The sequence below is a fragment of the Nansenia antarctica genome (assembly GCF_963989245.1).
Source record: "Nansenia antarctica genome assembly, chromosome: 4".
NCBI lineage: Eukaryota > Metazoa > Chordata > Actinopteri > Argentiniformes > Microstomatidae > Nansenia > Nansenia antarctica.
In genome coordinates, this window is record NC_137689.1 from 54,693,509 (window position 1) to 54,710,337 (window position 16,829).

Sequence of the window (16,829 nt, forward strand, 5' to 3'; positions counted from 1 at the left end):
CACCTAGACATTGTCCTCAGGTTCTAACTGTCTCTCTTTTGCATGCTGATCATGTTGCTCCTTCTGCTTCTCCTGCTTCCTCTGCACTTTCGCCTTCATGTCTGGGCGCAGCAAGTCCAATCTTGCCTTAGGCCTACGCCCCATCAGCATCTCTGCTGGCGTGCGCGCCGTTGTCGTTTGAGGCGTGAGGCGATAGGTAAACAGGAAACGTGAAAGTTTAGTGCTTAGAGAGTCTCCTGTCATCCTCTTCAACCCATCTTTCACTGTCTGAACAGCCCGCTCAGCCAAACCATTTGTGGCTGGGTGGAACGGCGCCGTCCTAATGTGATTAATGCCATTCTGTTGCATGAATTCACTGAATAGCTCACTAGTGAACGTCGGGCCATTATCAGAGACCAGGGTGTCGGGCAACCCATGGACTGCAAACACTTGTCTGAGTTGGTCTATGGTTGTGGGGGCTGTGATATTGCTCATGATATGGGCTTCTATCCATTTTGAGTGTGCGTCTACCATTATCAGAAACATCTGTCCCATAAAGGGTCCTGCGAAGTCCACATGCAGCCTAGACCAGGGGCGGTCTGGCCACTCATTTACATTTACATTTTTGGCATTTAGCAGACGCCTTATTCCAAAGCGACTTACAATCAATACATTTGAATACTAAGCATGTGAATCAGCAGTCCACTATTCGTTGCAGGAAGAGTACTCTAGCTCGGGCCCGGGGCCACTGATAGAAGGAAAAACCTTCTCCCTATTATCACCTTCTACTAAAACGTTTTTTTTTTTTTTTTTTTTTTTTTTACTGGAGAAACTGAGAAACAGTACAAGGGGGGCAGTAGAAGTTCTTAGGGACACAGTAGAGGGGAAAGCGGGTGTCTTTAGGAGACGTAGTGGTGAGGGTCAGAAGATGTCTCAGGAGGAGCAGTTAAGATGTAACCTGAAGAGATGGGTCTTCAGTCTACGACGGAAGATGGGTAGTGACTCTGCCGTTCTGACGGCCGTGGGGAGCTCATTCCACCAGCGGGGAGCCAGTGTTGTGATGGGTGCATGGGTGCAACGGGGCTGGCGTGTTCTGATTTGTCGTGCTGGCGTGTTCTGATTTGTCTGACACTGTGTGCATGATTTCACCTTGCTCTCCAGATCATCGTCCATTCTTGGCCACCAGACGTAAGATCTCGCAAGGCTTTTCATCCGGGACACTCCTGGATGAGTCTCATGTATCTCCTCCACAACTTGTGACCGGCCTGGGGAAGGTACGATGACCCTCGACCCCCAGAAGATGCAGCCGTCCTGCAGGCTCAGTTCTGTTTTGCGTTTAGCATAAGGCCTCAGTTCCTCTCCCTCCACGACACTGGGCCAACCTTGCAAAAGGAAGGTTTTGACTCGAGACATGACCGGGTCCCTCTCTGTCCACTGTTTGATTTGTGTCGCTTTTATAGGTGTCTCTGCTAGCCTCTCCAATGAAAACACAGTCTCTGGAGGCACATATGTAGCAGAGGGTGTCTCTGGTAACGGCAGTCGACTCAGCGCGTCGGCATTTGCGTTATCCTTACCCGCTTTGAACACTATAGTGTACTGGTATGCTGACAGTGTGAGAGCCCAACGCTGTATCCTGGCTGAGGCCAGCGGTGGGATGCATTTTGTCTCACTGAACAGACTCATCAGAGGTTTATGGTCCGTCGTAATAGTGAATGCCCGTCCATACAGGTATTGATGGAAACGTTTCACAGCAAAAACAACAGCTAGACCTTCTTTATCTAACTGTGAATACCCTTTTTCCGCGGCTGTCAGGGTACGTGAAGCAAAAACAACAGGCTTCTCAGCCCCATCCTCCATTATGTGTGAGAGCACTGCTCCTACTCCATAAGGCGAGGCATCACACGAGACGATGATTTCTTTGTCTGGGTCATAGTGAACGAGCAGCTTTGCGGACTGGAGAAGCTCTTTCACTTCCTTAAAAGCTCTCTGCTGCTCTCCACTCCACTCCCACTTAGTGTCAATATGCAGTAGCTTGTACAGCGGGGCCAACACCTTTGAAAGATCCGGCAGAAACTTGCCATAATAATTCACCATGCCCAAAAACGATCTCAGTTCATGGACACTCTTTGGGCTTGGGGCCTCTTTTATGGCTCTCACCTTGTCTTCCAAAGGGCTGAGCCCTTGTGTTGTGATCCTGTGTCCCAGGTAGGTCACGCTCGGTGCCAGGAACACACACTTGGCACGTTTCAAACGCAGTCCTGCGTTTGAGAGTCGTTTCAGCACCTGCTCTAGGTTAGCCAGATGCTCCGCCTCCGTGGCCCCCGTGATGAGGATATCATCGAGATATACCGCTACGTGCGGAATACCCTGTAACAATGTGTCCATTGTTCTTTGGAAAATGGCGGGGCTGGATGCCACCCCAAACACAAGGCGATTATATTCGAAATGTTGAATAAGCCCTTGTGAGTGTTAATTGTGACATATTCTTTTGACTCTTCGTCCAGCTGCAGTTGCTGGTAAGCATGGCTCATGTCTAGCTTTGTGAAAAGCTTACCCCCTGACAAGGTTGCAAACAGGTCATCCACCCTTGGTAGTGGATACTCCTCCAGCCTAGCGACCTGATTTACCGTCACCTTGTAGTCTCCACATATCCTTGCTGTTTTGTCTTCTTTCAGGACTGGGACAATGGGAGCCGCCCACCTTGAAAACTGGACGGGTTCAATGATGCCTTGCTTCTGTAAACATTCCAGCTCCTCCTCTACTTTGACCTTCATGGCATAGGGCACCGACCTTGGCTTGAAAAACCGTGGGGCGGCCTCAGGGTCAACATGGAGTTTCACGGTTACCCCCTTCAGTGTGCCCAGCTCGTCCCTGAAAACATCACTGTATCGATGCAGGATATCCGCTGTCGTGTCTGTCGTGTGCACATACTTAACGTCATGCCAGTTGAGTTTAATTTTCCTTAGCCAATCACGGCCCAAAAGACTTGGTCCCCTGCCCTTAGCTATCACCAGCCTGGCTTTTGCCTTCTGGTTCTCTGCTGAAATGTCCACATATAGCACTCCTATAAGCGGTATGGGCTGACCTGTATATGTCCTGAGTCTCAGCTTTGATGGGCTGATGGGCGGTAGGTTAGACCCCCATGTCTTCCTGTAGGTCTCCTCACTGATGACCGATGCAGTAGCCCCTGAGTCAATCTCAAACTTTACGTCCTGTCCCGTGACAGTGACACTGGCATAATAGGGTTCAGGTGGCTCCTCATCTGTCTCCACTCCGAACATGTTGTATGCACACGCTGCCTCTTCGTCTGCTTCTTCCAGGTGGTGTGTGTCTGCCTGAGCCTGTCTAGGTTTCCCCTGCCAAGGCTTGCCCTTGCTCATTTTATGGTCTTTTGAACTCCTGCACTTCTTTGCTAGGTGTCCCTTTTTATTACAATTATGGCAAACAGTCTCTTTAAATCTGCAGTCATTTGCATAATGTGATCCTCCACACCGAAAACATTCCACCCTTTTTTCGAAACTCTCATTTTTACCAGTCTCTTTATGGGTATGATCCCTCCTGACTTGGTGCACTGTCGCTGTCTGCGACAACCCACTCCCTCTCTGTATGTCTTTAGCATTGTTAGCAGCCATCTCCATACCTTGGGAAATCTCCAGGGCCTTTTTGAAAGTCAGTGGTGGGGCTTCCCCCAGCAGGCGGCGCTGTATGGGGTCATTACTAATGCCGCAAACTAACCTGTCACGGAGCATGTCATCCAACACTGCCCCAAATTCACAATGCTCCGACAGCTGACGTAGTTCGGCTACAAAATTGGCTACAGACTGACCTGTCTTCCTGAACAGACTGTGAAATTTAAAACGTTGAACTATCACAGAAGGTCGTGGATTGTGGTGGTTCCCCACGAGCTTGACTAGGTCCACGTATGGAATTTCCCCCGGTTTCTGTGGTGTGGCTAAATTCCTTATTAGCTTATAAGTCTTTGCCCCACACACACTCAGGAGAATGGAGCGCTTCCTAGCCTCATTAATTCCATTTGCAGAGAAAAATTCCAGACACCCGAGGAGGCCGAGTAACAATACATTTTCAGTTACTGGCCACAGAAGTCAGGTCCTGAGCTCTTCATCTTAGTATTTCTGAAGAGGTATGCATTTGAGATTGATGTGAAGAGAGTGGCTAGAGAAGGTCTCATTCATGAATGGTCTCATTCATCTGTTTAGTCAAATCACAAGTATCAAATCGTAGGTAAAAAAACATTTAATTAATTAGCCAGATGTTTATCTGAATTAAAACCATTGAGAGTGCCCCCCCCCCCCCTGTTGCCCTTGACCTCTGACTCCCATCCCCCCAGAAGAAGCAGAAGGAGGTAGAAGCGAATTGGGGGAGATGGAGGACGACCCGCTGGATGTGGAGATGCTGGACCGCAGCATCAAGCCTCCAGATAAGGACGCCTCCTCCACCGAGCCCACTGTACCTGTGCTGTCCAGCGGCTACTCCCAGCCTGTAAGCACTGATATGTGGTTTTCCACCATCTTTGCCTTGAGTGTGTGTTAGTTTAGATCTTCATTTGTCATTTCCTGTTATCCCCTGCAGCCTGGAGTCGCATCCAACACCAAGCCCCTCAACTACAAGAACACCCTAGAAGTTCTAGAACAGATGTTGATGGATCTACAGAGGTATAGATTTAATCTACATTACCTACGGTACTCAGAATTTCTCTGTAGAAACAGTGAGTGTCTATCAATTTTGCTCTGTCCTTTTCCATGTTTCACAGCTTTTCCATTGGGGTAACATTGTGTCTCTCCCTCCATGTGTGTCCCAGGTCAAAGGAGCTGGAGATGAAGCTAATTAAGGATCTGCTGAGACCGGTGGAAGAGGAGGAAAATGAGAATGATGTAGAGGAGTCCATCTCACATGAACAGAAGTAACTACACACACACACACACACTCTCTCTCTCTCTCTCTCTTTTGGACCATGAGTATATGGTGTTTGAATCTCATGTGTGTTATGTCCCACAGAGAGCTCCTGCAGCGTTACTCTGTGGTGTCCAACGCCATCCCAGAGAAACACCCAGGAGAGGCGGTGTTCAGCCTGGATGACTTTGGTCGTCTCTTCAACCAGCACACTCTGCAGCTCAGCCACCTCAAAGTCACCCCACGAGAATCTGCACAGAAAGCACTCTTCTGGTAACATCTGACTGTGTCTCCCTCCCTCTCTGTCCCTCTCTGTCTCTCTTTGTGTGGTGTGTGTGTGTGTGTGTGGGTGTGGTGTGTGTGTGGTGTGTGTGTAGAAGAGAACAGAGGCAATCTACAGAGTATTTTGTCATCACCACTACTTTTTTTGTTTAAACCATAAAATGGCAGCAAATCAACAAAAACGGTAAACAGAATTCATCAGTAAATTGATTGCTGATGAATTCTGTTTACCGTTTTTGTTGATGTGCTGCTGATCGATGTTGTATAGTGACTGCTAATTTGTGTTGAATGTTTTATATCATATGTGAATGTCTTGTCTTTTTGTGTGGAAGGAAGAGTAGCCATCACTATGATGACTAATGGGGATCTATAATAAACAAATTAGTCTAGTAGGAGAAATAGGTTCCCATGTACCCGAATGACATTATTTCGTAACCTGTTTTTTTAAGACCCTAATGGTGTCTAGTTCAGATTTCTTCATGTTGCCACGGTCAACTAATGTCCCATGGGGTTCGTTTGGCGGCCATCTTGAATTGATGTCCACGCGAATGGTGAAAAACACTGATTTTTCAGATTTCACACTAAATCAATCACCCCTCCCTCTCTCTTCAGGTCCAGTCCTGATCAGTTTGCGTTTTACGTCAGTGCTGGTCTGATCCAGGCTGCCTACTGCTCCTCTCCCTGCCCGCCTCAAGACTCACTCTGGCTCTTCCAAGTACTTCCACCAACTCTCCCAATATGCTCTACTACTGCTTTTGTCTCTTGCATTGAGTTTGTATATATCGACTGTATGTGATTAATTAACTTGTTGTTTCGCTTGTTTTGAATTGGTGTTTTCCCCTCCGGTAGATGATGTCAGTTCACCCTGAGAGGGAGGTCTCCTATCACATACTACAGGCCCTGAAAGACATCGCCTTGTCTGCTGACAAACAAATCGGTAGGTGCGTGCGTGATGTATACTGCACTCGTTCTCTTTGCAGTTAATAAGGACAGGTGTGTTGCGTGCGTGCGTGTCCACTGTATTATTTTTTTACATGATCGGAGGACCTTTTGTTTGTTGTATTTGTTTTTTTACATTTTATCTACAAGTTAGCATGCATCTTTTCGAGACACAAGGTGCTGTTTAAAAAAAAAAATGGAACCATGTACTCTGGCTCTATGTATGCCATGTATTCTCTAAATCCTCTCCCCTCTCTACTGTACTACCGGTAATAGGCAGCATATCTTTAGCCACCATGTTGGCAATTGGGGCAGTCGTTTTTTCGCTGCGGCTTCTGTCACACCTGTGAGCTTGAATAAATGTCGCTGTTCTTGATTGGGTTGGTCCCTCACCTTCATTTACTTTGACAGTTGGATGCAACCTTTTGAAATGCGATAGCATCGTTGTTGAGTGGAGGAGATTGAAAAGAAGACATGCTTCAAATAGTGCACTTCCTCTTTCAGAATATCATTCAGTGATTCATGGATTGGTCTTTTGTAATGAGTTTTTGTATATTGTTTTTGGTCGCATTTCTCTATTGAAGGTTGTTTTTTGCATTTTTCACAATTTCCGATCCAATTCACATTATTTTTGTAATATTGTATACTGTACAGTTCTTGAGTAAGTTCCTCCCATTCTTTTTGGTTGTTTTCAAGTTGCTCTGTGCTTCTATCGTACCGTTTTCATCTACATCCACTTGTTCTGTTAGTTTTTCTATTTCTGTTTTCAGCCTAATAATTAATCTCTTTTAACCTGAATTGTTGTTGTATTAATAATGAGTATTGATTTGTCTCCACAGTGTTGTATAAGAGCCATGGGTATGATATGTGGGTGCCCAGCATTGGCGACGTGACTCTGGTCTTCATGAACATGGGCGTCCCATTCATCACACTGTTCCCTCAGGAGAAGCTCCAGCCAGACTTCACAGAGGGAGACCTATTGCTACAGTAAGTGAAGAGGACATGACAATACCAATGGGTAGGGTTGGCAGACTCTTTGAATTGCCTCATGTTTGCCCACGTGTGTGTGTCTGTGTCTGTGTCCAGGTCTGTCGAAATCAGCAATGAGAATAGCTCGTCCAGAAAGAAGGAACTCACTTTCCAAGAGCACAACTTCCAGTGTGTTGTTAAGGTACGGCTGAATAGATATAAATTGTAAAATGTTTTTTCTTAAAAGATTAGGACATCTACAAAACACAGATTGACGGCCAAAATGTCAGATGTGGTTACTGCTTACCTAACGATCAATTAACGACCGGACAGGTGGTTAATTCTACCGGTAATACCATCCCCCCCGGCCCAACCCTAGTGTTTGTACTGATTCTCTCTTTCTCCCTCTCCCGCTCCCTCTTTCTCCAGTACCTGTCGGATGTCAGTGCCTTGTGTCCGCGGGCCTACATTGACTCAGACCTGCTGCTGTTACTGACTGTGGTGAGCAGAGTGGCGCTGGATACGCAGATCACCCCCCCTGTTCAGGACGTCCGCTTCCTACAGCACAATCTGGTCAACAACATGAGGGACTGGGACCACATGGTCAGTGAGCATCTCTTTCTCTTTCTCTGCATGGGGAAGATTTACCTAACCGTGGCTTTATCCAATTATTTTGGTTCAGTCTCATGTTAATGTTCTCTTCCTGCTTTGTTTAGCTGCCGAGGATTTGCTTTGCGTTGATGGACATGACAGACGACCATCACAACCTTCGCTGGATGGTCCAGCTGCTGCCAGACAACACACGTGGAAAGTAAGACCTTACAGAGTTTTAACCAATGCAATGCTTCATAATGAATGATTCAGCATGGTTATTTAGTGACGTTTTCATGGGGAAAATGCTACATATTGCACCTTTAAATGCCTTTAGAGCACATTTCGACACAATGCATTATTCTTAAAGTGGTAATGTATACTTTTTTGACACATGGTAATGCTTTTTGGTTGGGACATATACATTTGATGTCCTTTATTACAATTTCTCTTATCTCTATGGCTCTTAATGAATTTTCTGTTCAGTGAGTGAACATTGTGCATGAGCAAGTGGTATTATTGCTGTTTGATTTGTCTCTGTGCAGGCAACTCAGGAGACACCTCAGTATGTCCATCATCTCCAAACTGTTGTTCAACAGATGCACTTACCGGTACAAGCCCTCCAACACTGAGTTCCAGGTAAGACATGGAAACAAATCCTGTGCCACCTCCAGTTTAACACCATTCCCTTACTCTTTTCCTGCAATTCCATTCAATTGTTAGTTAAGCTTTTCTTCCTGAAGTGTTACCAAAATAGAACAAATGTCCTCTCCTCCCCTAGCTGTCGTACCTGAGGCACTACGTGCCCCACATGCGTCCATCGTTGCTCGTCAGTGCCCTGAAGAGCTCCAGCAGCTCCAGAGAGCAGGGGGAGAACGGGCAGAACTCAGCCTCTCTCGACCAGCAGGTATGGGAAGGGTTCAATAGTTTAACTTTTTTTGTAAATGGGTGTTAGCCCACAATGCTATGTGGTATCCAAAATGGGATGCACTTGTTTTATTAGACTTTAATTATTCCCAGCACAGGGTTCATGCAATTTGGTTACCATTGGTATTGGATAGCTGGAGCTGACACTCTGAGTATCGTAGTGAGTATCGTACTGTGGTTTTCCCTTGAGTGTGAGAATGTTGTATTTGTGTTTCAGGCCTACTACCTCTGCTATAGCCTTTTGGTCTTGGCAAATGAAGCCTCTAACTTTGTGGTTTTACCCCCAAACCAGAAGGTAAACACAAAGCACTGAATACTGACATGTTTGTCTACTGCTCTGCAGCTATTGTTATTGTTATAAAGAGATATAACTGTCCTCTCCACTCCATCCCCCTTTCTTCTCTCCCTGCTTTCATCTCTCCTGCTCTTTTCTCCTCTCCTCTACCTTCTCTCACTCTATCAGAGTCCGTTGCAGTTGCTGTGTGTTCAACTGGAGAAGTATTGATTGATTGATTGATTGTACTTTATTGTCCCCGAGGGGAAATTTGTCTTGGGCATGGTACTTTCATGCTTCAAGTGCAACAGTGACGATACAACATACAGTAGACAAAGTAAACAACAGGACAGCAACAAACATTGAGTGACATTGGCAGCAGTTTCCACCTGGACATGGCATCATTTGGTATACATATATATTGCACATAACCCTTCAAGTGGTGTTTTCGAATATTGCACATGGCCCTTCAAGTGGTGTCTAAGATAAAGTGCAGGTGCTGGTGATCATGTCCTAATCATCGTTTCTGCTTGAGAGAATTGATTAGTTTAATGGAGAATGGGACAAATGATAGTTTTAAGAGCTTATAGTTACATCTTGGCATGCGAAGCCTTCTACCTAGGGGGAGAACTTCGTATTCTGTGGAGAGGGGATGTTGGGGGTCTGCGATTATCTTGTTAGCCTTGTCCAGGACAGCTTTTTCATATAGTTTATTTAGGATCACATAGTCTCTTTCACCTACAATTTTCATAGCTGTTTTGTGAATGCTGACTAGTCTGTTTTTTTGTTGTACAGTTAAGTTGCCAAACCACACAATTATTCCATATCTGATTACGCTTTCAACAATGGACTGATAGAAAATTCTCATGATCTGCTTTCTCACCCCATAAAGTCTGAGTCGCCTCAGGTGATAAAGCCTCTGCTGTAGTTTGTTACATAAGCTGTCTAAGTGTGTATTCCAGCAGAGATGGTTGTCTAATTGAATACCTAAGTACTTGTAAGAGGGCACCTGGATGATTGTTTGGTCTTTAACGACCACAGGCTCATGGTCAGTTACCTGCCTTGGGTCTAACACAACCTCCTGAGTTTTGGTGGGGTTTAAGATGAGATGGTTGCTGTCGCACCATTTAGTGAATATATTAATCTCATCATGGAGCACCGAGGGGTCTGTATCTTTATCAAGGAGACTTAGAATTGCAGTGTACACCCCGCAAACTTTTTTTAATGAAATTAAAACCCTCGCCAAACTGTCAGTTATGCTCATTAAACACAACAGGAACTTTCATCCATATGGTGTGGGATTGCCCTGGTGTTAAATCATTCTGGGGTATGGCCATCAATAAGATGTCTGAGTTTCTTGGGTCCTCTATCCCCTGCTCCCCAATAATTCTACTACTGAATGATTTTACCAGTTTAAATTTATCAATGATGCACCAACGCTGGCTTCTGGTAGGCCTCACAGCCGCCAAAAAACTGGTAGCTCAGAGGTGGAAAGACCCCCATGACTTGTCCTATCAGCATTGGTTAAACACTGTGTTAGATCTAGCCAAACTAGAAAGGTCCGTGGCCAGCATGCATGGCGCTCAAGCAAAGAATATTAGTTTATGGACTTCCTTTATAGAATGTATGCAGAGGTGATATGCATAACTTATGGTTTATAATGGGGTGGGTATTGATATTTGAATATTATAGTATTTAATGTTTTATGTTTATCCTATTAAGTTTATTTATTTTATTTGGTGGCATTTATGTTGAGCTGGTTTAAATCCTTCTTGAGGGTTTTTGGGCGGAGTAAGACCTTGGTGTGGGAGGGTGGGTAGGGGGAATGTATGCAGGTATGAAATGATGTGTATTTTGGTAATTGTTTTGTCATTGTCCTTTGTGTGTTTGTACATAAAATCAAAATAAAAAATTGATCACAAAAAAAGAATTGCAGTGTCGTCAGCATATTTTATAATATGGTTGCTTGGGTGGTTACTCAAGTGTGACATCAGAGAGAGTGATAGGTGTCTGTACAGGAGTAAGGTGGGTGGTCTACAGGCCCTAGTTTGCTTCCACTAAAGAGCGCTGCACACCACTAAAACCATGTGCAAAGACTGTTTTGGTAATTTGGTGTCACCACAAAAGCGCATCTGCCCCAACCAATACAAATATAGGCGGAGCAGTAAATGGGTGTTCAGAGGTTTAAGTCATTTCCATATCTGTCCCTCTCCCTCCGCAGGTGGCGGACTATGTGGCGAGGACCTACATCAGGTGGCAGGTGCTCCTCCGGAGGAGCCAGCCTCTCCAGGTAGGTCAGCCCGCATCTCATCAGCCAGTCTGCACATCCTGTCAGCTCATCACTAGGGATGTGCATAACTCCATACAGTTAAGATGTGCATAAAACCATCCATGTTCATTGTGTGTGTCTGTGTGTGCAGGGTAAGCTGTACGACTACTGGCAGCCTCTACCGGAGGACGCTCTGAGCAATGAGATGATGGAGGACTCTGCCGTGGAGGAGGAGAGAGTGGACCTTGTTCTAGAGGAGTCTGAAGAGGAGAGTGGAGATGTCAGCCATGCAGCCAGGACAGAGTGAAGAAGGGGGGGGGGGTGGTGGTTACGCCAATGATTCAACCTACTGTTCATTCATTAAAGTTTTATTGTTGTTTCATTCAACCTACTGTTCATTCATTAAAGTTTTATTGTTGTTTCATTCAACCTACTGTTCATTCATTAAAGTTGTATTGTTGTTTCATTCGTATGTTTTTTTCTTCTTCTTACATTCCTTGACATTCCTTGGCAGCACAAATACAAATATGACAAGATAATTGCAATTTGTTTGTACAAAATTATTTGTGCAAACTACTGACAGGAATAATTAATTTAAAAGGTAGATATGGGTTCTGTCCCAACCTATCAAGAATGTTTTTTTTTTAAAAAGTCAAGCAAGACTGATATCATAAAAGGCTTAAAAGAAAGAAAAAGCTCCAACGTTTACAGCACACTGTGCCTTCATCAGGGAGAATTGAAGATTGAACCAGGAAGAGGAAGTTTAAATAGAAAAAGGAAAGGGAGGAGTTCCAAAAAATGGAGGGGGGGGGAATCCACACCTGAAAACCAAGTAGCGACTAATTATAGCGTGATTTTGTCTAATAGAGTGGGGAAATGAAATGATAATTTGAAAAAAATCAAATAATGATGTTAAGGGGTCCCAGATCCATAAACCACTTTTTTTACTACATTTGTTAGGGATTTGTATTAAAATAACTAGAAGTGATAAATCAAGTACTGTGTGTTCATTTAAATTATATGTGACTGAGGTCAGTTGAAGTCTCACAGAACCATAAAAGAGAGGTTCTATATCGTGGAGCTCCGCCCCATAGGGGAGCTCTGCTCCTATTGGTTTACCCGCTACCTAAAGTAGCCAATGACTGAATTTTTCAATGCCTGCGCCCGCCTGGGGTGCTATATAAAGGGGCGTACTTCGCTCCATCATTCTCCCAAAAAGTTCAGCACGGGTTTATATCTGAAGACTGAGAAGGACGACTACTAAGACTGGAGGACCCGCCAGACTTTTCCCTTCAAGATGGATCGTCCGCCGCCTATGGAGTAGTTCCTCCGGGACGCCTGCCGCTGCGACTTCCAAGCAGCGGAGGACACTTTTCAGCGGAGGAGACTTTTCCCTTCAGCGATGGATCGTCCGCCGCCGACCACGAAGAAGTTCCTCCGGGACACCTGCCGCTGCGATTTCCTAGCAGCGGAGGACAAGCAAGTGCGGCGTTCTGGGCAGGCACCTCCCCAAGTAGGGATGGTCCCGCCCGCTCAGCCGGCCCTGACATCACGCCGCCCTCACCCAGCTGAGTGGTCGGTGCCGGTGTCAGAATCAGAAAGCTCTGATGAGAGCGAGCGGCAGGTAGAGGAAGAAATTGGAGAAAAGGAGAGAGAGAGAGTGAGACCGTAGTCTACCACTCAGATTATTTTACCTAAACAAAAGTATTGTGAAGTAAACCAACGTGGAAGGCAGCATCGATGGAAGAGGCTAAATGCATGGCATCGCTGGGTGAGGCTGAGGACAGCAAGCTGCTGCAGATGAGCATCAAAGAAGAGGAGGAGGATCCTGACGATTCACTTGATCAGAATTTGCTCGACCGCAAGCCGCTGCAGATGATCATCAAGCAAGAGAAGCAGGAGGAGGACCATGGTGATTTCATTGATGGAGATGAGCAGAGCTCCAACCCAGGTTCAGACAGCGAGCCCAGCTCCACCACATCAGGAAACCATAAACAACACAGACACTCAGGAGAGAAAACACACCACTGCTCCCAGTGTGGCAAGAGTTTCAAGCATGCAGGACACCTGAAGCAGCATCAGAGAATACACACAGGAGAGAAACCATACCAGTGCTCCCAGTGTGGGAAGAGTTTCAGTCAAGCAGGAAACCTGAAGAGGCCCCCTTCTAGGCACCATTATTCTTTATCCTATTTTGTTTGTTCCTTGTTTCACACCATGCAACACTCACCTCACCACTTTCCACTACACTCACATTACACCACTGATTTACTGACTACCACACCTCATCTTATTATTGTTATTGGCCTCTATTAGTTATAATAAAACATTTCTTATCATTTACTTTAAGATCGTGTGTGTGTGTCTCCCGTTTTTGTCATGGTCATGAGCCTGGCCGTGACAAATCCTTCGGAGAAGGACCTTTTTTACGGAAAAAGGGCGAAGCGACAGGACCAACCTCCTAACGCTGTCCTCCCGGGCTTAGATAAGTTCGAAATGACCCCACCTTGGGCTGTGCCACCTCCTCGGTGTGCAGCGGCGGCTGGGGTCATACAGAAATTCAAGCTTTTTCTGTCGACTGCACCACAACAGACGGCCCAGCCGCTGTCGTTGCGTTATGCAGAATGGCTAGAAGGGGCAGGTATTCTGTCGGGCTGGCTGGACAGGACATTGAGGAGGGGATATGCACTACAGTTCATTCAGCCTCCTCCGCCCTTCAGGGGCGTGAGAGAGACTGTTTTGTCCTGCCCGATAAAAACACGTGCGCTCCAGGAGGAGATTACGAATCTCCTAACAAAGGGCGCAGTGACAATGGTTCCGAGGGACCAGTGGGACATGGGGTGGTACTCCCCGTATTTCCTTGTCCCAAAGAAATCCGGAGGCATGAGACCCATACTAGATTTAAGGGTCCTCAACGAGAGAGTGGCGAAACGCCCCTTTCGTATGTTGACGACGAGGCGCCTTCTGTCTTGTATACAGAAGGGCGACTACGGAATCAGCATAGACCTGAGGGACGCGTATTTTCATGTGCCAATCACAGAGAGGCACAGGAAATTTCTACGTTTTGCCTTCCAAGGGAAGGTTTACGAGTACACGCGCCTGCCCTTCGGGTACGCGCTTGCTCCTCGAACTTTCTCCAAATGCGTGCAGACAGCACTCGAACCACTGAGGCGAAACGGGATACGCATATTAGCATATCTCGACGACCTACTGGTCTTGGCCCAATGCCCAAATCGAGCCATTCGGGACGCAACCTCACTGGTGCAGCACCTCACTCAGCTGGGGTTAGCTGTCAACTGGACAAAGAGTGCTCCGTGGCCGGCTCAACAGTTTTCCTATCTAGGCATTCAGTTGGATACTGCCAAGATGAGGGCCAGTTTATCGGCACCACGGAGAGCGACACTGACGTCAGCTCTCCGGGTGTGTCGAGTGACAAATACAATCACCGCTCTGTCAATGATGTCCTTACTAGGACTGATGTCTGCAGCCCATGTAGTGGTCCCCTTAGGCCTATTACACATGCGCAGACTGCAGAGGTGGTTCGCACGACTGCGGCTGGATCCAGTGAGACACCGTCGCAAGTTGATTGTAATACCGAGATCGGTCGAAACCGACCTGAGCTACTGGAGAGACCCGCGCGGAGTCGCCATGGGCAGACCGGCATCCCACTACCCAGTCTTCACGGACGCGTCGTTGACTGGGTGGGGAGGAGTGTGTCAGGCAGGTTCGGTGGCAGGAAGATGGGGACCCTTAGAGACGCGTCACATCAACCTGCTGGAACTCGAGGCGGTGAAGTTAACGCTACTTCATTTTGCCCCGGTGTTAAAGGATCTGGACGTGTTAGTCAGATCCGACAACAGGACAACAGTAGCATACATCAATCGTCAAGGGGGAGTACGCTCAGCGTCACTTCATCGCCTAGCGACAGATATATGGCTGTGGGCTGTCACACACCTGAGTTCGCTAAAAGCTCTCCACATTCCAGGTCTGCTCAACGAAGGAGCAGATCTGTTATCACGGGGAGGCCCGAGGGACGACGACTGGAGGTTAGCACCCTCCATTGTGTCTCTGATTTGGACACGGTTCTAGCAAGCAGAAGTGGATCTGTTTGCGTCCCGGACGAATGCGCAGTGTCGCCTTTGGTTCTCCCTGCGCGAACAGGACAACCCGCCATTGGGAGTCGATGCATTCGCACACCACCCATGGCCGAGGGTCCTGTTATACGCGTTCCCACCCCTGACATCTATCCTCCCACTGTTGGTACGAGTGAGGTCAGAGAGGCTAGAGTTAATTCTTGTAGCCCCGGACCGTCCCGGAGCCCCGTGGTTTCCGGAACTGATGGAGATGTTGGTAGAGGGCCCATGGCCCATACCTCATCGACAAGATGCACTCTCTCAAGCCAGAGGCTTGGTGAGGGGGCCGCCTATGATGGGGGGCCCCCTCATGGCCTGGTTACTGAGAGGGATTTGTTAGAACGCAGGGGTCTGACAGACGCGGTCATTCAGACCATTCAGAGTGTGCGCGCGCAATCCACTGCAAAGGGATATGCGGCGCGCTGGCGAGTGTTTACACAGTGGTGTGAGGGACAGGACGTTGACCCAGTCTGCTGTCGGTCGAAACGTTCTTGTGCTTCTTACAGTCGCTGTTTGACAAGGGATTGGCGGCGGGAACTATTAAAGTTTACGCGGCTGCCATCTCAGCTTGTCATGAGGGTTTTGCGACAACGACACTGTTCAGTCATTCGCTGGTTAAGCGTTTTTTGACTGGAGTGTGTAGGCTTAGACGCCCTCATAGGACTCTAATGCCAAAATGGGACCTGTCGACTGTGCTAGAGGCGCTGTGCGTGCCCCCATTCGAACCCATTGACACTGTGTCGTTGCGTTTATTGTCTCTCAAGACGAGTCTACTCCTCGCCTTGACAACGGCTAAGCGAGTGAGTGATTTATGCGCTCTCTCGACACGGGCAGATTGTTTGATCATATCTGATGACGAAATAAAAGCTGTATTACGCCCTAACCCGGCTTTTATCCCTAAGGTTAATCGTGGGTTTAGGGTTCAGAGCTGTGCTCTGAGCGCCTTTTTTCCTCCTCCTCACGACGGAGAGAGGGAGAGGCGTTTACATTGTCTATGTCCGGTGCGCGCGTTGGCACAATATGTGAAGCGCACGGCAGGACTGAGATCTTCTCCCCAGCTTCTGATCTGCTACGGCGGACAGAAAGCCGGGGCACCACTCTCGAAGCAGAGGCTGTCCCATTGGATTTGCGAGGCTATTAGCATACGAATCGAAGGGGCAGCCCGTGCCGACTGGCATTCGGGCTCATTCCACCAGGGGCATGGCCACTTCAGTGGCCATTCTCAGGGGAGTGGAGGAGATATGTGAGGCGGCGTCTTGGTCGTCGCCATCACCTTTTGTACGGTATTACTTGAAAGATATTTCTTCCTCATCCTTTTCTCATTCTGTCCTCAGTTTTGCTGATGACTGATGTAGTGGGGAAGGCACTTGGATTACCCTGGTCATGGGGATTCTATTCAAGTGCTGTCAGGATGAATACGGATGTGCCTGGGGAGGGGACCCTCCTCCGGGACATGTTCCGTTAGATCAACAACCCTACGTGCTCACGTAAGGGTTAGATCAGTGATATGTCTTCCTCATCCTTTTCTCATTCTGTCCTCAGTTTTGCTGATGAC

General features: G+C 47.2%; 1 protein-coding gene across 1 annotated transcript; it reads left to right on the forward strand.

The window, feature by feature from the left end:
* Positions 1–4,362: 4,362 nt before the first annotated feature.
* Positions 4,363–11,448, forward strand: LOC308156100 (SMC5-SMC6 complex localization factor protein 2-like; the record flags this gene model as incomplete). Its single annotated transcript, XM_080529459.1, has 15 exons — positions 4,363–4,479; positions 4,570–4,652; positions 4,799–4,900; positions 4,996–5,163; positions 5,785–5,887; positions 6,022–6,109; positions 6,951–7,098; positions 7,198–7,282; positions 7,510–7,683; positions 7,797–7,891; positions 8,217–8,310; positions 8,453–8,578; positions 8,816–8,893; positions 11,094–11,162; positions 11,293–11,448. The coding sequence occupies 15 exons, from the start codon at positions 4,363–4,365 to the stop codon at positions 11,446–11,448; spliced, it is 1,686 nt and encodes a 561-aa protein (XP_080385585.1).
* Positions 11,449–16,829: the final 5,381 nt, after the last annotated feature.